The sequence below is a fragment of the Coregonus lavaretus genome, assembly GCF_964263955.1.
Source record: "Coregonus lavaretus genome assembly, contig: HAP1_SCAFFOLD_55, whole genome shotgun sequence".
In the NCBI taxonomy this organism is placed as follows: domain Eukaryota; kingdom Metazoa; phylum Chordata; class Actinopteri; order Salmoniformes; family Salmonidae; genus Coregonus; species Coregonus lavaretus.
This window is the reverse complement of record NW_028161934.1, coordinates 181,999-205,744: the sequence shown is the minus strand read 5'-3', so window position 1 is coordinate 205,744 and position 23,746 is coordinate 181,999. Positions and strand designations below refer to the sequence as shown.

At 40.9% G+C, this 23,746-nt stretch overlaps 1 protein-coding gene across 1 annotated transcript; it reads right to left on the bottom strand.

Annotated features, from left to right (window-relative positions):
* Positions 1-17,419: 17,419 nt before the first annotated feature.
* Positions 17,420-23,328, bottom strand: LOC311119910 (uncharacterized protein). The gene is made up of 3 exons (XM_084194560.1): positions 23,245-23,328; positions 20,721-20,886; positions 17,420-19,478 (listed from the first exon to the last, which is right to left on the bottom strand). Exons 1-3 carry the CDS (start codon positions 23,281-23,283, stop codon positions 18,040-18,042), a joined length of 1,644 nt encoding a protein of 547 aa, XP_084050686.1. The 5' UTR covers positions 23,284-23,328; the 3' UTR covers positions 17,420-18,039.
* Positions 23,329-23,746: the final 418 nt, after the last annotated feature.

Below are 23,746 nucleotides of genomic sequence, written 5' to 3'. Positions count from 1 at the left end.
GGCCCCATCCGAAGAAACCCCCGGACAGGGCCAAACAGGAAGGATATAACCCCACCCACTCCGCCAAAGCACAGCCCCCGCACCACTAGAGGGATATCCCCAACCACCAACTTACAATCCTGAGACAAGGCCGAGTATAGCCCACAGAGGTCTCCACCACAGCACAAACCAAGGGGGGGGGGGCGCCAACCCAGACAGGAAGATCACGTCAGTAACTCAACCCACTCAAGTGACGCACCCCTCCCAGGGACGGCATGAAAGAGCACCAGCAGGCCAGTGACTCAGCCCCTGCAACAGGGTTAGAGGCAGAGAACCCCAGTGGAGAGGGGAACCGGCCTGGCAGAGACAGCAAGGGCTGTTCGTTGCTCCAGCCTTTCCGTTCACCTTCACACTCCTGGGCCAGACTACACTCAATCATATGACCTACTGAAGAGATAAGTCTTCAGTAAAGACTTAAAGGTTGAGACCGAGTCTGCGTCTCTCACATGGGTAGGCAGACTGTTCCATAAAAATGGAGATCTATAGGAGAAAGCCCTGCCTCCCGCTGTTTGCTTAGAAATTCTAGGGACAATTAGGAGGCCTGCGTCTTGTGACCGTAGCGTACGTATTGGTATGTACGGCAGGACCAACTCGGAAAGATAGGTAGGAGCAAGCCCATGTAACGCTTTATAGGTTAACAGTAAAACCTTGAAATCAGCCCTTGCCTTAACAGGAAGCCAGTGTAGGGAAGCTAGCACTGGAGTAATATGATCAAATTTCTTGGTTCTAGTCAGGATTCTAGCAGCCGTATTTAGCACTAACTGAAGTTTATTTAGTGCTTTATCCGGGTAGCCGGAAAATAGAGCATTGCAGTAGTCTAATCTAGAAGTAACAAATGCATGGATTAATTTTTCTGCATCATTTTTGGACAGAAAATTTCTGATTTTTGCAATGTTACGTAGATGGAAAAAAGCTGTCCTTGAAACAGTCTTGATATGTTCGTCAAAAGAGAGATCAGGGTCAAGAGTAACGCCTAGGTCCTTCACAGTTTTATTTGAGACGACTTTACAACCATCAAGATGAATTGTAAACTCTTTAATCAGAGTTATAGCGGTGTATTTAATCTGTACATGTGCTAGCACAAGCGGCGCAAGCTAACTTCTTTTGATCGAGTGCATCAAGTTAAGAATAACTGAAAGTATGCAGCTTAAAAATAGTTTTCACATACTCACTTTATACACTCATAATGAAATATGCTTTAAAAAAAAATAACATGGTCGCTGTGGTAGAACGTTTAATTTGATTGGCAATTTTTTGCATTTATCAAAGTCCCATCAGGTAGCCTGATTTCAGATGTGTCCATGTAAACAGGATTATTAGAGAAATTATTCAAAGCATGTCAACGTTTAAATCAAACTCTTATACTAATTGACTATTCACAATAATCGTATTATTCTGCGCATGTAACCGTACTCAATGATGGTAAAACTTGGAGAAGTTATTGTATTAGGTGGATTAAAATCTTTCTAGAAGTTACACAGGGTTGACGGAGGGACCTGTCAAAATGCTGATTTGTGTCACTTTAGCAAGTCTTTATTCATATAAAAAATCTGATTAATCGAATTCTCCAAGTGTTCTGTATTAAAACAGATTTAATATTGAATATTGGTGCACAATTATTACTGGAATAATAACAAAGGCATTCAATTCATGGAAAGACATCTGTTTATGGACCCATATTTGCAAAACTTAATTAACTTAATTATTCAATGTCTTTGTTTCACAGGGGAAAGCCCTCGGGAAAATCGTTGCTCTCTCAGTGGGAGGGGCTTATCTTTTGGTGAACCTCAACAACATCATGATGCTGACAAGAAAGAGAAGAGTCTCTCCAGATCAGAACACCTCAAGAAACACCAGCAGAGACGTATAAGGAAGAAACCTCACCACTGCGGTTCTGACTGTGGGAATAGTTTTGCTAAACAGAAGGAATTGATCATTCACGAGCGGATTCACACCGGAGATAAACCGTACCACTGCTCTCAGTGTGGGAAGAGTTTAGCTGCATCTAAAACCTTAAAATCTCATCAGAGAGGGGAGAGGCCTTACATCTGCTTTGATTGTGGGAAATACTTAAATCAATCAGGAGCCCTGACTACACACAAACGTATACACACAGCAGAGAAACCTTATAGTTGTGATCAGAGCTTTATCAGCGCTGTATCTTATTTCATTAACTTATATTATCCATTAAATAATGTAAAATAATGTTTCAACAATAGTAGGTGTATTCATGTGTGAGGGAAATGGTGTTGTCTGAAGAGAGTCTTGAATTGTACATCTTGTCTCAGACAATCATTGGTTCCTGTAGGTGCTGGTTAGAGATATGAGGGGGAGACGGTCAGACCTTTTGACAGAACGTGCAGAATATGTTCTATAAGTTAAGATAGGAGACGGTGCCAGTCACATGCAGGAACCAAACGTAAATTATGAATTCATTATGAATAATGTAAATCATGCAAATATAATTTCTGTGTAAGCAGTATATAATAGAACTAACGGGACTGCCCCGAACGAGCTCCCGACCGACATGTACTATGGGGCTCCCGAGTGGCGCAGTGGTCTAAGGCACTGCATCTCAGTGCTTGAGCCGTCACTACAGATCCCCTGGTTCGATTCCATGCTGTATCACAACCGGCCGTGATTGGGAGTCCCATAGGGCGGCGCACAATTGGCCCAGCGTCGTCCGGGTTTGGCCGGTGTAGGCAGTCATCGTAAATAAGAATTTGTTCTTAACTGACTTGCCTAGTTAAATAAAGGTAAAATAAAATTATGTTTGTTGGAACCTCTCCAGCTTGCTGATAATAAATAATTATTCATTTAATTTAGTCCCAGGTGGTAATATCCACGACACATGTATTCAACACAAAAATAAATTAAATCCATTATCTTACATGAAGGAGATGTGTCGCACTGCATGAGGCAAATGGTGGTCATACCAGATACTGACTACCTTTTTTAAAGGTATCTGTGACCAACAGATGCATATCTGTATTCCCAATCATGTGAAATCCATAGATTAGGGCCTAATTCATTTATTTCAATTGACTGATTTCTTTATATGAACTGTAACTCAGTAAAATCTTAGAAATGGTTGCATGTTACGTTTATATTTTGGTTGAGTGCAAGAATAATTGAAGAAACGAATTAATAAATGAATGGGCCTACTATTGTTTTAGGTGTTCTTTGTCAGAACTGTTTCAACGTGACTTATATCCATCAGAGTATCTGTGCTATGAAGGGCTCAACAGTGGAACTGCCCTGCACATATCAACATCCAAGTCTCAGAACCAAACTGGTATATCCAAGAGAAATGTAATGAGGTGCCTAAAATCCTGGGCTCAGTGCCAGAGTATGCAGGTCGTGCTGAGTACCTTGGGACTAAAGAGAAAGCCTTCACCCTGAGAATCACAGACCTGAGAGAGAGCGATTCAACTGAGTACAAGTTCAGATTTAAAACACAGTATGCAGAATGTGGGTACAGCTTCCCTGGTACAAAACTGACTGTCACAGGTAATATATAATATCTAATTGTAATAATTCATTAGAATCATTCAGACCTGCAGGTGAAGGTGTCTTCCTCCACAGAGGAAAAGTAGAGAACACTGACCTGTAGCACCACCTGTCTTCTGACCGACAACACCAACCCCACCTACATCTGGTACAAGAACGGACAACATCTCCATGACCCTACTTCCCAACAATACTCCTGGAATAGAGAGAGAAGGGAGGAAAGTGTAGTCACAAGGCTGAGACTGGGACACAAAGAGAGAGAGAGAGAGCGAGAGAGAGACCACTGTGACTGACCCAAATTTAAGGAAAGCTTTGACTATGTACAGACTCAGTGAGCATAGCCTTGCTATTGAGAAAGGCCACCGTAGGCAGACCTGGCTCTCAAGAGAAGACAGGCTATGTACACACTGCCCACAAAATGAGGTGGAAACTGAGCTGCAATTCCTAACCTTCTGCCAAATGTATGACCATACTAGAGACAATTGTTTCCCTCAGATTATGTCGAGTCTCATGAATATTCATGTCATTGCCCCCCTTCCTACTGAAAGAACATTTAGACTCCCGGCACACCCCTTGTGAACACTTAAAACAAAGTAACTACTACTGTAGCCAACACATTTCTTGTCCAAGAGAAGTTGTCTGATGAAGAAACAATAGCTTCCACGATGGATCCAGTAAGTCTGGTTTCCTTTTAACAGTATAGGCCTGCTGTGTTGTATAAAATGTCTAGGCCTAGTTTTCATCATCTTTGATCCTCCACATTCCTGTGTTCAGTTTAAATGTCTGGACAACAACAAAAAGACTAAAACTTTTTTTCCTTCAGCAAAGTAACCTACTACTTTATCATGTGTAGGAATCTGTGCCTATTACTTAATTATCTCTCTTTCCTCCCAAAGTGTGCACTTGTTCACATCCACTGATTTGAAAGTCAGATGATCCATTATATGACCAGATACTCAAATGGCCACTCTAACATTGAAAATACGTATTCTTCTGTGGAGTTTATCAGTGGTTGTTATCCAACGTTATGGTGCATTACACCACCTATTGTAATGGAGTGTGGGCCAGAGACAAGGATCGAGGAACTAAATCCCACATGCCAACCCCGTTTCTCTTTAAAAAGATACCAAAATATTTGCTACTGTGTCTAACGATGTTCTACTCAGTATGCTTATCGAACTCAATTCCTGTACCCCCTTCTCCCTAATACTGTATCAGTCTCTCTCGTTCCCTATCATACTGCCCACACTGTATCAGTACATGCTCCACTGTCTCTGTTTCCTGGCAGTAATCACACCTTCCTGTTGGATGATTTCCTATCACATTTTATTATTATTCAGCTGGCTGTGTCCCACCCTTAGCCTTGTAAGGATGGCCTCCTCTCTTCTGTCCATTCCTACCATCCTCCCCTACTTTACTCTGTACCTGGAATAGGGGCGGCAGGTAGCCTAGTGGTTTAGAGCGTTGTGCCAGTAACCCGAGCCGACTAGGTGGAAAATCTGTCAACGTGCCTTTGAGCAACTTAACCCTAATTTCTCCTGTAAGTCGCTCTATAGATAGGTGTCTGCTAAATTACTAAAATGTCAACAAATAATAGATGCCTGCCCTTAGTGTCACTGTTTCACTGTTTCACTGCTCCTGCCATCTCTGCACCACCACTGCCCATATCATTCCCTTAGCCTCTGCCTTGCTTATTGGCACCTCCACCTCCTGTCTCCTAAGGGCCTGTTTAGCTAGCATATCTACTTCCTCATTCCCTTCCACCCTCACATGGGCCGGGACCCAAGCAAAGCTTATATGGACACCCATCTGTCTCTCCAGGGTATGAATTTGAATTCCCTCATATAGCAGGCCTTGTCTGCTATGTGAGCTAAATTATTGCAGACTCATCAACACTGCACATGAGTCAGAACATATAACTACTCTGTCTGGCTTGACTTCCTCCACCCACTGCAAGGCCAACAGTACGGCCATCAGCTCTGCCATGTACATAGCCAGGTGTTCTGTAATAGGTCTCCTGACAGCCACCCAACTTTCCTGTTCAACAAAGGCTGATCCAGTCTGACCTGTCTTTGGGTCTTTTGATCCATCTGAATATATGGGCAAAAAATACAGATTTACAGTTTCCAGTCACCTATTAAATAACAACAGATGGATCAACCCCCTCCCTGTCTTTCCGTACTCACTCTAGCACTTGTAAATCAACTACTGGAGGTGGGAGTAGCCATGGTGGACTCACAGGGATAGGTACCGTGGGGCTAAAGTCCCTGCCATACAATCCCATCTGCCTCGCCTGCTTATCACCCACCCATCCAAAGGTTTTATTCTGTACATGTTCATGCTCCCAACTTTTCTGTAGCAACCCTTTTGTGGGGTGAGACCAGTGGTGGAAAAAGTACCCAATTGTCATACTTGAGTAAAAGTAAAGATATCTTAATAGAAAATTAAGTAAAAGTGAAAGTAACACAGTAAAATACTACTTGAGTAAAAGTATTTGGTTTTATATATACTTAAGTATCAAAAGTAAATGTAATTGCTCAAATATACTTAAGTATTAAAAGTAAAAGTTCCTTATATAAAGCAAACCAGACTTCATAATTTTCTTGTTTTTTTAAATTACGGATAGCCAGGGGCATGCTCCAACACTCAGACATCATTTACAAACAAAGCATGTGTTTAGTGAGTCTGCCAGATCAGGGGCAGTAGGGATGACCAGGGATGTTCTCTTGATAAGTGTGTGAATTAGGCCATTTTCCTGTCCTGCTAAGCATTCAAAATGTAATGAGTACTTTTGGGTGTCAGGGAAAATGTATGGAGTAAAAAGTACATTATTTTATTTAGGAATGTAGTGAAGTAAAAGTAAAAGTTGTCAAAAATATAAATAGTAAACTACAGATACCCCAAAAAACTACTTAAGTAGTACTTTCAAGTCTTTTTATTAAGTGCTTTACACCACTGGGTGAGACAACCCATGTTCCAATAATTAATTGCCTTCTAATATGTAACGGCAATGAAAATAAATGTCTTAAATGAGATGAAATGAAAAGCAGTTGGGAGGAGCAAGATGAGATGGGACCATTCTAGCCAATGAGAGGGCAGATATGCATGTGAACAACAGGCACAACGTTTTTTTGGTATGTTCATTAGCACAGTAAACATGATCCCAATTTTAGCTTCAAGACACCGTACATTTGAAAAACTGAAAAAGTAGATTGTGTTGATTTATTGGAACATTGTTCAATGTCGCGCACCATAGATTCATAACTCAGTGGAGAGTGCTATAACAATTATGTCATTTCAGAATTCTAACATCTTTATGCACTTTAGTCATTCATTGATTAATTATATATTGATGAAAATGTCTGGGTAGTTCCACCCATTTTTTAAAGTGTAACTTGGTCCCAAAAAAATGTTCGCCTAATTGTAACATTCTCTCATAAAGACCACATGTTCAACTTAATAAAAAAACATGTTTTACCATCTCAAGACACAGAATACATTTTTTTTTGTAGTAAGTAAAGTAACCAAATAAAGTAACAGGGAACTACTGAAAACAAAAAAACACTGGATTACATGGATAAAATAGTCCTTTAAATCAGCCATAAAACTGCTTGTGACAGGGGGAATGGAAGCTGATTTTGTGTAACAGGGAGTGTAAATTAAATGCAATCTTCACAAAAAAATTTAATATTTGAAACATGTCTAGCATATCTACGTATGGGTAAAAGGGTTGACATGCTCAGTTTCCCACCACAAAACAGCAGTAAATTGACAAAAAGAGTAGAACCCGCTCACCTGCTTTTACTCTATGATTTGATTATTAAATGTTCAATGTTTCTTTTGAAAACATATTTTTTTAAAGGAATAGTTTCGCCATATTAAAACGAGAGTTCAGTTCATGTAACAGGGTTGACCTTAAAATGAGGGACAGATGTAAATAAATCACTAATCACATTCATAATACTCTTCAGAAATGACTTTGTCAAAGCAACAAAATAACTAGTGCTTTACAATGAGTATGTTTACATGCACACTCATAATTGGACATTAAACTAGTTATGGCAGTAGGCTGAGTATGTTATTAGTCATGTAAACACCTTACTCTGCTTATCTTAATTGGCTTAAAGTGACAATCAAAGTAACGCTGTTAAAAACACCTGGTTTTCTGAGCAGTCTTTCGAATTATTAGGACACTTAAATGCCTTCATCAGATTCATATAGGCATACAGTGCCTTGCAAAAGTATTTATCCCCCTTGGCGTTTTTCCTATATTGTTGCATTACAACCTGTAATTTAAATGGATTTTTATTTGAATTTTATGTAATGGACATACACAAAATAGTCCAAATTGGTAAAGTGAAATGAAAAAAATTACTTATTTCAAAACTTAAAAATAAATAATAACGGAAAAGTGGTGCGTGCATATGTATTCACCCCCTTTGCCATGAAGCCCCTAAATAAGATCTGGTGCAACCACTTACCTTCAGAAGTCACATAATTAGTTAAATAAAGTCCACCTGTGTGCAATCTAAGTGTCACATGATCTCAGTATACAGTGGGGAAAAAAAGTATTTAGTCAGCCACCAATTGTGAAAGTTCTCCCACTTAAAAAGATGAGAGAGGCCTTTAATTTCTATCATAGGTACACGTCAACTATGACAGACAAAATGAGAAAAAAAGTCCAGAAAATCACATTGTAGGATTTTTTATGAATTTATTTGCAAATTATGGTGGAAAATAAGTATTTGGTCAATAACAAAAGTTTCTCAATACTTTGTTATATACCCTTTGTTGGCAATGACACAGGTCAAACGTTTTCTGTAAGTCTTCACAAGGTTTTCACACACTATTTTGGCCCATTCCTCCATGCAGATCTCCTCTAGAGCAGTGATGTTTTGGGGCTGTCGCTGGGCAACACGGACTTTCAACTCCCTCAAAGATTTTCTATGGGGTTGAGATCTGGAGACTGGCTAGGCCACTCCAGGACCTTGAAATGCTTCTTACGAAGCCACTCCTTCGTTGCCCGGGCGGTGTGTTTGGGATCATTGTCATGCTGAAAGACCCAGCCACGTTTCATCTTCAATGCCCTTGCTGATGGAAGGAGGTTTTCACTCAAAATCTCACGATACATGGCCCCATTCATTCTTTCCTTTACACGGATCAGTCGTCCTGGTCCCTTTGCAGAAAAACAGCCCCAAAGCATGATGTTTCAACCCCCATGCTTCACAGTAGGTATGGTGTTCTTTGGATGCAACTCAGCATTCTTTGTCCTCCAAACACGACGAGTTGAGTTTTTACCAAAAAGTTATATTTTGGTTTCATCTGACCATATGACATTCTCCCAATCCTCTTCTGGATCATCCAAATGCACTCTAGCAAACTTCAGACGGGCCTGGACATGTACTGGCTTAAGCAGGGGGACACGTCTGGAACTGCAGGATTTGAGTCCCTGGCGGCGTAGTGTGTTACTGATGGTAGGCTTTGTTACTTTGGTCCCAGCTCTCTGCAGGTCATTCACTAGGTCCCCCCGTGTGGTTCTGGGATTTTTGCTCACCGTTCTTGTGATAATTTTGACCCCACAGGGTGAGATCTTGCGTGGAGCCCCAGATCGAGGGAGATTATCAGTGGACTTGTATGTCTTCCATTTCCTAATAATTGCTCCCACAGATGATTTCTTCAAACCAAGCTGCTCACCTATTGCAGATTCAGTCTTCCCAGCCTGGTGCAGGTCTACAATTTTGTTTCTGGTGTCCTTTGACAGCTCTTTGGTCTTGGCCATAGTGGAGTTTGGAGTGTGACTGTTTGAGGTTGTGGACAGGTGTCTTTTATACTGATAACAAGTTAAAACAGGTGCTATTAATACAGGTAACGAGTGGAGGACAGAGGAGCCTCTTAAAGAAGAAGTTACAGGTCTGTGAGAGCCAGAAATCTTGCTTGTTTGTAGGTGACCAAATACTTATTTTCCACCATAATTTGCAAATAAATTCATTACAAATCCTACAGTGTGATTTTCTGGATTTTTTTTTTCTTAATTTGTCTGTCATAGTTGACGTGTACCTATGATGAAAATTACAGGCCTCTCTCATCTTTTTAAGTGGGAGAACATGCACAATTGGTGGCTGACTAAATACTTTTTTCCCCCACTGTATATACACCTGTTCTGAAAGGCCCCAGAGTCTGCAACACTACTAAGCAAGGGGCACCACCAAGCAAGCGGCACCATGAAGACCAAGGAGCTCTCCACACAGGTCAGGGACAAAGTTGTGGAGAAGTACAGATCAGGGTTGGGTTATAAAGAAATATCCGAAACTTTGAACATCCCATGGAGCACCATTAAATCAATTATTAAAAAATTGAAAGAATATGGCACCACAACAAACTTGCCAAGAGAGGGCCGCCCACCGAAACTCACGGACCAGTTAAGGAGGGCATTAATCACAGAGGCAACAAAGAGACCAAAGACAACCCTGAAGGAGCTGCAAAGCTCCACAGCGGAGATTGGAGTATCTGTCCATAGGACCACTTTAAGCCGTACACTCCACAGAGCTGGGCTTTACGGAAGAGTGGGCAGAAAAAAGCCATTGCTTAAAGAATAAAATAAGCAAACACGTTTAGTGTTCGCCAAAAGCCATGTGGGAGACTCCCCAAACATATGGAAGAAGGTACTCTGGTCAGATGAGACTAAAATTGAGCTTTTTAGCCATCAAGGAAAACGCTATGTCTGGCGCAAACCCAACACCTCTCATCACCCCGAGAACACCATCCCCACAGTGAAGCATGGTGGTGGCAGCATCATGCTGTGGGCATGTTTTTCATCGGCAGGGACTGGGAAACTGGCCAGAATTGAAGGAATGATGGATGGCGCTAAATACAGGGAAATTCTTGAGGGAAACCTGTTTCAGTCTTCAAGGGATTTGAGACTGACGGAGGTTCACCTTCCAGCAGGACAATGACCCTAAGCATACTGCTAAAGCAACACTCGAGTGGTTCAAGGGGAAATATTTAAATGTCTTGGAATGGCCAAGTCAAAGCCCAGACCTCAATCCAATTGAGAATCTGTGGTATGACTTAAAGATTGCTGTACACCAGTGGAACCCATCCAACTTGAAGGAGCTGGAGCAGTTTTGCCTTGAAGAATGGGCAAAAATCCCAGTGGCTAGATGTGCCAACCTTATCGAGACATACCACAAGAGACTTGCAGCTGTAATTGCTGCAAAAGGTGGCTCTACAAAGTATTGACTTTTGGGGGGTGAATAGTTATGCACGCTCAAGTTTTCTGTTTTTTTGTCTTATTTCTTGTTTGTTTCACAATCAAAAATATTTTGATTGTGAAACAAACAATGTTGTGTAAATCAAATGATGTGTAAATCAATGTTGTGTAAATCAATGTTGTGTAAATCAAATGATACAAACTCCCCAAACATCAATTTTAATTCCAGGTTGTAAGGCAACAAAGGGGGGCGAATACTTTCACAATTGTAAGGCAACAAAGGGGGGCGAATACTTTCACAAGCCACTGTATTTAATCTGCGCATGTGCTAGCACGAGCAGCACAAGCTTCCTTCTTTGCGCGAGTGCAGTGAAAAACAAAGTATGCATCTTAGAAATAGTTTTCACATTCAAACTTTGTATTTCCGGAATCAAATATGCTTATCAAAAATAACATGGTAGGAATTTTCTGCATTCATCAAAGTCCCATCAGGTAGCCTGATTTCAGATGTCCATGCTATTCAATATCTTTGTTTCACAGGGGACAGCCCTAACCATTGCTCTCTCAGTGGAAGGGGCTTATCATCTGGGGAGCCTCAACAACAACATGATGCTGACAAGACGTCTCTCAAGAAGAGTCTCTCAAGATCAGAACGTCTTAATAAACACCAGCAGAGTACTTATAGGGAATAAACCTGACAACTGCTGCTTTGACTGTGGGATGAGTTTTGCTAAACAGAAAGGATTGATAATTCACCAGCGGATTCACACTGGAGAGAAGCCTTATAGCTGTGATCAGTTTGGGAAGAGTTTTTCTCAATATTTCACCCTGACTACACACCAGCTCACACACACTGGAGAGAAACCTTACTCCTGTCTATGTGGAAAGAGCTTTGCTCGTTCAGGGTCACTGATAAAACACCAGAAAGCACAAACATGTTCTTTCATCTCCCTCCTCTCCGGCATTGGTTCCAGATCTCTAAATAAAGTTTCAATAGAAAACATCTTGTAAAGAGTCATCTATCTCCTATTCTCTAAGAGTTTACTAAGTCTGATTAACATGTAGCATAAATGCAACTCTGGATGCTGTGTGTGTGGTGGGGTGGGGGTGTTCAGGGCTGTATCTTATTTCATTAACTCCTATTATCCATGAAATAATGTTATAATGTTTTTACAATACTAGGTGTGTATTCATGTATTCAATAGATCAATCAATTAAATCCATTATCTGCGCAACAATGTCTGCTTATCACATTGTTTCTTTAAACTGTAATAATAATCAATTTTTTATAAGGATCATAGGCCTCTTGTATAATTAGTTTGGTCCTAAAAGATGTTCACATATTTATTGTATATCCTGTGGTGGAGAAATTACAAGATTATGTTATAATACTGTTTATGCGTCGAATGGTTGTTTTATGCAATAGAATAGGGTTCTTATTAATTATTATTATTATTATTAAATGTTTTGGGGGGGTGGTAGAATAGCTTTAATATTGCAGATAGATTGTAACTTCCATCAGTGTAATTGTCTGCATCACTTTTAATCCGCCATGTTTTTTTCCCCTCGCAAATATATATATACATACAGTGGGGAAAAAAAGTATTTAGTCAGCCACCAATTGTGCAAGTTCTCCCACTTAAAAAGATGAGAGAGGCCTGTCATTTTCATCATAGATTTTTTCCCCCAGAAAATCACATTGTAGGATTTTTAATGAATTTATTTGCAAATTATGGTGGAAAATATAATATTTGGTCACCTACAAACAAGCAAGATTTCTGGCTCTCACAGACCTGTAACTTCTTCTTTAAGAGGCTCCTCTGTCCTCCACTCGTTACTTGTATTAATGGCACCTGTTTGAACTTGTTATCAGTATAAAAGACACCTGTCCACAACCTCAAACAGTCACACTCCAAACTCCACTATGGCCAAGACCAAAGAGCTGTCAAAGGACACCAGAAACAAAATTGTAGACCTGCACCAGGCTGGGAAGACTGAATCTGCAATAGGTAAGCAGCTTGGTTTGAAGAAATCAACTGTGGGAGCAATTATTAGGAAATGGAAGACATACAAGACCACTGATAATCTCCCTCGATCTGGGGCTCCACGCAAGATCTCACCCCGTGGGGTCAAAATGATCACAAGAACGGTGAGCAAAAATCCCAGAACCACACGGGGGGACCTAGTGAATGACCTGCAGAGAGCTGGGACCAAAGTAACAAAGCCTACCATCAGTAACACACTACGCCGCCAGGGACTAAAATCCTGCAGTGCCAGACGTGTCCCCCTGCTTAAGCCAGTACATGTCCAGGCCCGTCTGAAGTTTGCTAGAGTGCATTTGGATGATCCAGAAGAGGATTGGGAGAATGTCATATGGTCAGATGAAACCAAAATATAACTTTTTGGTAAAAACTCAACTCGTCGTGTTTGGAGGACAAAGAATGCTGAGTTGCATCCAAAGAACACCATACCTACTGTGAAGCATGGGGTTGGAAACATCATGCTTTGGGGCTGTTTTTCTGCAAAGGGACCAGGACGACTGATCCGTGTAAAGGAAAGAATGAATGGGGCCATGTATCGTGAGATTTTGAGTGAAAACCTCCTTCCATCAGCAAGGGCATTGAAGATGAAACGTGGCTGGGTCTTTCAGCATGACAATGATCTCAAACACACCGCCCGGGCAACGAAGGAGTGGCTTCGTAAGAAGCATTTCAAGGTCCTGGAGTGGCCTAGCCAGTCTCAACCCCATAGAAAATCTTTGGAGGGAGTTGAAAGTCCGTGTTGCCCAGCGACAGCCCCAAAACATCACTGCTCTAGAGGAGATCTGCATGGAGGAATGGGCCAAAATACCAGCAACAGTGTGTGAAAACCTTGTGAAGACTTACAGAAAACGTTTGACCTGTGTCATTGCCAACAAAGGGTATATAACAAAGTATTGAGAAACTTTTGTTATTGACCAAATACTTATTTTCCACCATAATTTGCAAATAAATTCATTAAAAATCCTACAATGTGATTTTCTGGATTTTTTTTTCTCATTTTGTCTGTCATAGTTGACGTGTACCTATGATGAAAATTACAGGCCTCTCTCATCTTTTTAAGTGGGAGAACTTGCACAATTGGTGGCTTACTAAATACTTTTTCATGCAAGATCTCACCTCATGGGGCATCAATGATCATGAGGAAGGTGAGGGATCAGCCCAGAACTACACGGCAGGACCTGGTCAATGACCTGAAGAGAGCTGGGACCACAGTCTCAAAGAAAACCATTAGTAACACACTACGCCGTCATGGATTAAAATCCTGCAGCGCACGCAAGGTCCCCCTGCTCAAGCCAGCGCATGTCCAGGCCCGTCTGAAGTTTGCCAATGACCATCTGGATGATCCAGAGGAGGAATGGGAGAAGGTCATGTGGTCTGATGAGATAAAAATAGAGCTTTTTGGTCTAAACTCCACTCGCCGTGTTTGGAGGAAGAAGAAAGATGAGTACAACACCAAGAACACCATCCCAACTGTGAAGCATGGAGGTGGAAACATCATTGTTTGGGGATGCTTTTCTGCAAAGGGGACAGGACGACTGCACCGTATTGAGGGGAGGATGGATGGGGCCATGTATCGCGAGATCTTGGCAAACAACCTCCTTCCCTCAGTAAGAGCATTGAAGATGGGTCGTGGCTGGGTCTTCCAGCATGACAATGACCCGAAACACACAGCCAGGGCAACTAAGGAGTGGCTCCGTAAGAAGCATCTCAAGATCCTGGAGTGGCCTAGCCAGTCTCCAGACCTGAACCCAATAGAAAATCTTTGGAGGGAGCTGAAAGTCCGTATTGCCCAGCGACAGCTCCGAAACCTGAAGGATCTGGAGAAGGTCTGTATGGAGGAGTGGGCCAAAATCCCTGCTGCAGTGTGTGAAAACCTGGTCAAGACCTACAGGAAACGTATGATTTCTGTAATTGCAAACAAAGGTTTCTGTACCAAATATTAAGTTCTGCTTTTCTGATGTATCAAATACTTATGTCATGCAATAAAATGCAAATTAATTACTTAAAAATCATACAATGTGATTTTCTGGATTTTTGTTTTAGATTCCGTCTCGCACAGTTGAAGTGTACCTATGATAAAAATTACAGACCTCTACATGATTTGTAAGTAGGAAAACCTGCAAAATCGGTAGTGTATCAAATACTTGTTCTCCCCACTGTATATACTTATTATGGACACAGTATGCTTTACATTAGTTATATTTTTATTAGTTGTTAGTTGTTATTAGTCCCATCCTTCATCTCCATTCAACACCTCCCATCTATCTCTTAACACCATCCATATTGGATTTCTATTTGCCATATATTTTTCAACTGTACTGTGATGTTTCACAAAGGTTCTGAACCCTTCTATTCTCATTGTTTCTACAGATTGTACATTGACTGTACACATTTTTGCTAAAAGTATTATTATATTATTGATCGATTGACTATGACTTTTCAGATCACCCAGTAGTGCTATCTGCAGGGTTAGATCCAGGTAAATATTGCAATCCTTCAGCCATTCCTGGACCTGTGTCCAAAAACAAATGATTTAATGATTCTGTCTCTTCTCAGTAAAATCTGCAGAGCTGGGAATATAGTATCCCCCATATAAATAACATTCTATTGGTAGCAAGAATTTTGTATAATAATATAAATTGAAAAATTCTAAGTTTTGAATCCGTCGTCGTTTTGCGTATCAATTCATAAACACTATGCCATGGAATCGGTACATCAAAAATCTCTTCCCAACTATTTTGCAATCTACAGTTGAAGTCGGAAGTTTACATACATCTTAGCCAAATACATTTAAACTCAGTTTTTCACAATTCCTGACATTTAACCCTAGTAAACATTCCCTGGCTTAGGTCAGTTAGGATCACCACTTTATTTTAAGCATGTGAAATGTCAGAATAATAGTAGAGAGAATGATTTATTTCAGCTTTTATTTCCTTCATCACATTCCCAGTGGGTCAGAAGTTTACATACACTCAATTAGTATTTGGTAGCATTGCCTTTAAATTGTTTTACTTGGGTCAAACGTGTCGGGTAGCCTTCCACAAGCTTCCCACAATAAGTTGGGTGAATTTTGGCCCATTCCTCCTGACAGAGCTGGTGTAACTGAGTCAGGTTTGTAGGCCTCCTTGCTCGCACACGATTTTTCAGTTCTGCCCACAAATATTCTATAGGATTGAGGTCAAGCCATTTTGCCACAACTTTGGAAGTATGCTTGGGGTCATTGTCCATTTGGAAGACCCATTTGTGACCAAGCTTTAACTTTCTGACTGATGTCTTGAGATGTTGCTTCAATATATCCACATAATTTTCCTTCCTCATGATGCCATCTATTTTGTGAAGTACACCAGTCCCTCCTGCAGCAAAGCACCCCCACAGTATGATACTGACACCCCCGTGCTTCACGGTTGGGATGGTGTTCTTTGGCTTGCAAGCTTCCCCCTTTTTCCTCCAAACGTGGACCAGAGACAGTGAAGGACTAAATCCTGCCCAATATTCTTGTCTCCTTAAGGAAACGAAATACATAATTAAATACCACATCCTCTGAAGATTTCTCCAGCAGTTCACTTAATCCTGACTCTTCAACCCCATTACTCCTTAAAATGAATAACAATCGCTCCCTTTCCCTCACATATTTCTGGCACTGTTCTACTGTCTCCAGCTGCTCCTGACAATGATCACACCTCCCAGTCGGATGTTTCACCACCAATTTCAATGTACTATTGAGCCTTGTGTGTCCCAGTCTCAGCCTTGTGACTACACTTTCCTCCCTTCTCTCTCTATTCCAGGAGTATTGTTGGGAAGTAGGGTCATGGAGATGTTGTCCGTTCTTGTTACAGATGTAGGTGGGGTTGGGGTTGTCGGTCAGAAGACAGGTGGTGCTACAGGTCAGTGTTCTCTCCTTTTCCTCTGTGGAGGAAGACACCTTCACCTGCAGGTCTGAATGATTCTAATGAATTATTACAATTAGATATGATATATTACCTGTGACAGTCAAGAGTTGCTCCAGGGAAGCTGTACCCACATTCTGCATCCTGTGTTTTAAATCTGAACTTGTACTCTCAGGTACTGTGATTCTCAGGGTGCAGTCTCTCTTTAGTCCCAAGGTACTCAGCACGACCTGTATTCTCTGGCACCGAGCTCAGGATTTTAGGCACCTCATTACATTTCTCTTGGACATATGATATGTGCAGGGCAGTTCCACTGTTGAGATTTTTATAGCACAGATACTCTGATGGGTGTAAATCATGTTGAAACAGTTCACCTAAAACAGTAGTAGGCCCATTCATTTATTCAATTTGTTTCTTCAATAACTATTGCACTCAACAAAAATATAAATGCAACATGCAACAATTTCTAAGATTTTACTGAGTTACAGTAAATAAAAAGAACTGTCAATTGAAATAAATGAATTAGGCCCTAATCTATGGATTTCACATGATTGGGAATACAGATATGCATCTGTTGGTCACAGATACCTTTAAAAAAGGTAGTCAGTATCTGGTGTGACCACCATTTGCCTCATGCAGTGCGACACATCTCCTTCACGTAAGATAATGGATTTAATTTATTTTTGTATTGAATACATGTTTAGCGGAAATTACCACCAGGGACTCAAAGTCAAAATTAAATGAATACATCTTTATTATCAGCAAGCTGGAGAAGTTCCAACAAACTTAATGCACCATAGTACACGTTGGTCGGGAGCTCTTTCGGGGCAGTCCCGTTAGTTCTCTTATAAACTGCTTACACAGAAATGATATATGCATGATTTACATTATACATTATTCATAATTAATTCATAATTAACATTTGGTTCCTGCACATTTCTCCTATCTTAACTTATTGAACATATTCTGGGCGTTCTGCCAAAAGTTCTGAGGGGGACATGACCGCCTCCCCCTCATATCTTTACCCAGCACCTACAGGAACCAATGATTGTATGAGACAAGATGTACATTTCAAGGCTATTTCCCTCACACATTAATATACACCTACTATTGTTGAAACATTATTCTACATTATTTAATGGATAATAGAAGTTTTTGAAATAAGATACAGCTCTGAACACCCCCACCCCACAACACACACACAGCACTCCTACTCCGAGACGCTTGATATATATGGATCCAGATGGTAACCTGTATGCTACACAGGTTACCATGGTAATCAGACTTAGTAAACTGTTAGAGAATGGGATATAGATGACTCTTTACCAGATGTTTTCTATTGAAACTTTATTTAGGGATCTGGAACCGGTGCCGGAGAGGAGGGAGATGAAAGACAACATGTTTGTGCTTTCAGGTGTTTTTTCAGTGACACTGAACGAGCAAAGCCCTTTCCACATAGACAGGAGTACGGTTTCTCTCCAGTGTGTGTGAGCCGGTGTTTGCTCAGGGTTCCTGATTGATTGAAGATCTTCCCACACTGATCACAGCTATAAGGCTTCTCTCCTGTGTGTATGCGTTGGTGTGTAGTCAGGGCTCCTGATTGATTAAAGCTCTTCCCACACTGATCACAGCTATAAGGCTTCTCTCCTGTGTGTATGCGTTGGTGTGTAGTCAGGTGTCCTGACTTCCTGAAGCTCTTCCCACACTGATCACAGCTATAACGCTTCTCTCCTTTGTGTATGTGTTGGTGTGTAGTTAGGGTCCTTGATTGACTGAATCTTTTCCCACACTGATCACAGATATAAGGCTTCTCTCCTGTGTGTATGCGTTGGTGTGAAGTCAGGTCTCCTGATAGATTGAAGCTCTTCCCACACTGATCACAGCTATAAGGCTTCTCTCCTGTGTGTATGCGTTGGTGTGAAGTCAGGTGTCCTGACTTCCTGAAGCTCTTCCCACACTGATCACAGCTATAAGGCTTCTCTCCTGTGTGTATGTGTTGGTGTGTAGTCAGGGCTCCTGACTGATTGAAGCTCTTCCCACACTGATCGCAGCTATAAGGCTTCTCTCCTGTGTGTATGCGTTGGTGTGTAGTCAGGTGACCGGATAGAGCAAAGCTCTTCCCACACTGATCACAGCTATAAGGCTTCTCTCCTGTGTGTATGCGTTGGTGTTTAGTCAGGTCTCCTGATTGATTGAAGCTCTTCCCACACTGATCACAGCTATAAGGCTTCTCTCCTGTGTGTATGCGTTGGTGTTTAGTCAGGTTTCCGGATAGAGCAAAGCTCTTCCCACACTGATCACAGCTATAAGGCTTCTCTCCTGTGTGTATGCGCTGGTGTGTAGTCAGGTTTCCTGACTGATTGAAGATCTTCCCACACTGATCACAGCTATAAGGCTTCTCTCCTGTGTGTATGCGTTGGTGTTTAGTCAGGGCTCCTGATTGACTGAAGCTCTTCCCACAATCAAAGCAGGGGTAAGGCCTCTCCCCTGTATGAATTCTCTGAGATTTTAAGGTTTTAGATGCAGCGAAACACTTCCCACACTGAGAGCAGCGGTACGGTTTCTTTCCAGTGTGAATCCGTTGGTAAATGATAAATTCCCTCTGTTTAGTAGAACTCTTCCCACAGTCAAAGCAGCAGTGGTGAGGATTCTTCCCTATACATCTCTGCTGGTGTTTGAGACGTTCTGATCTGGAGAGACTCTTCTCTGTCTTGTCAGCATCAAGATGTTGTCGAGGCTCCCCAGATGATAAGCCCCTCCCACTGAGAGAGCAATGGTTAGGGCTGTCCCCTGTGAAACAAAGATATTGAATAGCATGTACATCTGAAATCAGGCTACCTGATGGGACTTTGATAAATGCTGAAAATTGCGAATCTAAAAATGTTTACTACCACATGTTATTTTTGAGAAGCATATTTGATTCCAAATTCGGACATATAAAGTTTGTATGTGAAACCTATTTCTAAGATGCATACTTTCGCGCAAATAAAGGAAACTTGCGCTGCTCGTGCTAGCACATGTGCAGATTAAATATGCCTCTATGAATCTGATTAATTTGAAAAATGTCTCTGAAAAACAGGTATTTTTAACAGCGTTACATCAATTGTCACCTTAAGCTGTTTTGTGGTGGAAAACTGAGCAAGTCAAACCATTTACCCATACATAGACATGCAAGAAATCTTTTAACAAATACAAATGTTTGAAGATCGCATTACATTGCCACTAACTGTTGCAAAAAACAAGCTTCCTGTCACAAGTGAATTGATGGCTGATTTAAAGGACTATTTTACCAATGAATCCAATGGTTTTTGTTGTTTTCAGTAGTCCCCTGTTACTGTCAACCCTGTTACTTTTTTGGCACATAGGCACTTAGTATAGTAATATTTGTATTAAATGTGTTGAGATGGGAAAACATGTTTTTTATTAAATTGAACATGTTCTCTTTATGGGTAGGGGAGGGGAGGGAATGGCCGGCAGGGATGTAGCTCAGTTGATAGAGCATGGCGTTTGCAACGCCAGGATTGTGGGTTCGATTCCCACGGGGGGCCAGTATAAAAAAATATGTATTCACTAACTGTAAGTCGCTCTGGATAAGAGCGTCTGCTAAATGACTAAAAAAAACAAAATAATAAAATAAAATAAAAATGACAGAATGTTAAAATTAGGTGAAATATATTTTTTGAATGACTAAAGTGTATAAAGATGGCAGAATTTTTATATGATGTCATTGTTTTAGCACTATCCACTGAGTTATGAAACTACAGTGCACAACATGGTTCAATGTTCCAATAGATGAGCACAATCTACTTTTTTGTTTTTTCATATTGCCGGCGTCTTGAAGCTAAAATTGGGAACATGTTTACTGTGCTAATGACCATACCAAAAAAAACTGTAAAGGAGAGCAATGTACAATACAGTGAATTTAGCAAAATGAGGAATTTATGGTAGGTACATGTGGGCCGCCATCTTTATGCACCTCCACTATTGTTACAGAAGCAGACTGTAGTGTAATCTACACACCATGGTTCTTACTTAATGAAATCAAATCTCCATCTTCCTTCTCTTCTCCTCCTCCTCTCTCAGTTCCACTCTGCCCCGGTGTTTTCCTGCAGTCGACCAGACCCAGCAGTAAAGCGGTACCGGGAGGCGTTTGACCTGGGGACTCCTGGAGGGTGGAGGGGAACGGGCTAGCTTTGTCCTGTTGGCCACAAGAAGTATTAAACAGTTCAGCATTAAACCAAATATTGTATTAATTTAGTCTAAACCTCTGATTGATTTGGGTGCATCCCTTGAAAATCTCATTTTACTTGAAATGTTCAATCATTCACTACAACCCACAAATCTAAGAGCATTATGTTGGTGGTGGCATGGGCTAGTTTCCACCATACTTCTTATACCAGTCATTTCCTTTCAAACAGCGAGGAAGAGGCAAAGAGAGAGGGATAACTGGGCCCAAAATCTGGCTTCTGGCTTATTTGATTGAATATAAATGTCGTAACGATTAGGTTGTTAGGAGTGTATTGGTAAAAGTAGGACACGTGACATCTCGGCAACTTTGAGAAAAAATAAACTTTGTATGGGAGCAGTGCCTGGCAGGGGCGGTGTGTTCAATAGGGCGATATGGGCGACGCACTGCCAAACGGGAAAAGGAAGGGATTTTTTTTCTAATCAATTATATCACGGCAACAGTAGTTATCAGTGTTGTAATCTAGACGTCTGATCTGCCACAGTGCCACACTGCCACTAAATGTCCAATCAGGCTAAAGTCGTGCTTCAAATGCCCCCCCCCCCCCTTTTGGGGCGATTTCAGTCAGGTTGAAAATCGCACAGAAGTCTGTCATAGACTCCCATGTAAAATCTATTTTTTTCAAATTTCAGAGCTTTCAATACAATCTCTATGGGTTTCTGAGGGCTTGCACTTACGCGCTTTCGTCATACGTAACGTAACCATGAACGTAACTAAGAAAAGAGCGGGTAGCAGCATCAATCAATTCACGTACTACTATCAAGATGGCTATAGCGTTCAGTGCAACTCGATTGTCTCTTTGAAAGAAGTTCACATCAAAGAGACAACCACAAAGTGCAGGAGCGCTTTTTTGAGTTCCTTCCCATCTCGGAATCAACCTCAGTCTCAATCGCCAGTGTGCTTTTGGAGAGACTGAACGGTCTTTTTGCCGACGACGTGAAAGTCAAACTCATTGCGCAAGCTTACGATGGAGCCAGTGTGATGAGGCGAGAGAAGGCAAAAGGTGCGTGAGCATTTCAAGAAAGGCCATTACGTGCATTGCTATGCGCATCAGCTGAATTTGATCATGCAGCAAGCTAAAAAGTAACTAGTAAACTAGTCCTCAGCATGCCTGATTTCAATGAGAAAGTCATTGACCGCTTTGCTGCATTGAAAATGAGAAGAGAACAGTTTCAGTACAAGTAATGTAGCCTCTCTCTCTCTTTGTCCCTCCCTGTCTGTCTCTTTAACACACACACACGCCCAAATCAGTTCACAGTTGATGTTGTTTAAAATAGTTATTTTTCTTTTTTTTTTAAAGTAAACAATTTTTTTTACAAATCTATACAATTGGCCAGAATATGGTTGTTCATATTTACAAAGCCATACAGATAGCTGTGTTTACCTTTTCTAGAAATTATTTTCAAATTCTGTTTTCAGGCAAAATGTCTATCACTGTTCATTTTCACAAATCTATACAAGAGGGCAGAATATGGAAGTCTATAAAAATGTATTATTACCAATAACTTGCATCAATGTTTTCAGTAGCCTCTATCAAAAGCTCCTGCTTGCTCAGGTGCACATATTTCCAATTCAACCATGAGGCCTTTTTGAAGCAAGTAATGTGTATATCAGTATTGACTTATATGCTGCCCCTGTCTTCATGTTGTTGCTGGACATATCTTTTTTAAAATGTGTGTAGGTCACCTAAATCATCAGAAAAATTGCCCCCCCTGAGAATTTTTTCAGGAGCTGCCACTGGTGCCTGGTCGTCACTAGTTACCAAAAACAAAATCATAAACCACACCATTTCTACAATTGATCTTATTAAAATGTGATTTAAACCTTAACCACACTTCTAACTTTAAGCCTAACCCTAAATAAATAAAAATACGATATAGACGTTTGACTTTGTGATTGTGGTAACTAGTGGAAACACGCATATCTGCCCTCTCATTGGCTATAATGGTCCCACATGATCTTGCCTCTTCCCGATTGCCTTCCATTTTTGAAAACATTTGTTTTCTTTGTAAGAGCGGCCACTTGAGTATTTGGTCAAATAATGGATAATGTGTTCGAAATCAGTTAAGGGATGTGAACATGTGCACCCTTTGGGAGGAAGGAGAGATGTTTAGGTCATAGTCACAGATTCCTAAACATTATATAGTAGTAGGCTACTTTGTTGAAGTAAAAAAAATACACATTTTTACCGTCTTGTTTTCTTTTATCCGGCCATTTAAACCGAACATAGGAATGTGGAGGATCAAAGATGACGAAAACTAGGCCTATACATTTTATACAACACACCTATACTGTTAAAAGCAGACTTACCCGATCCATTGTGGAAGCTATTGTTTCTTTGTATGACATGAAATGTTGTCGCCCACAACAGTACAGTTAGGCTACTTTGTCTTCTTCTTCTTTAAGGTTTTATGGCAAACTACACCTATTGGCATATTACCGCCACCTACTGTACCGGCAGTGAAAGAAAAATTAAAATATCCATTGTGGGAAATGGAGGCGGTGGGCGTGGGGGGCACCATCATACACAATACAAAAATGTTATTCATCCCAAAATGCCAAACCCCTTCAGTGATAATCCAAATCACTACCCTACATAGGCTCAGGGGCTTGTGTGGACAGAACATATATCGACAGGATTCCTTGTAATGCCTCTGCTGTAAAATCCCTGTGTCCCAAAAAAACTTTCAGCTGCACTCACAAGCATTCACAAGTCACAACAATGCCTATTTTCTCCAATTTCTTATTTGTTTGCACTGTGCAGTTTTTAACCAATCAATGCAATAAACGATACAAAGTCCACCTTTTTAAC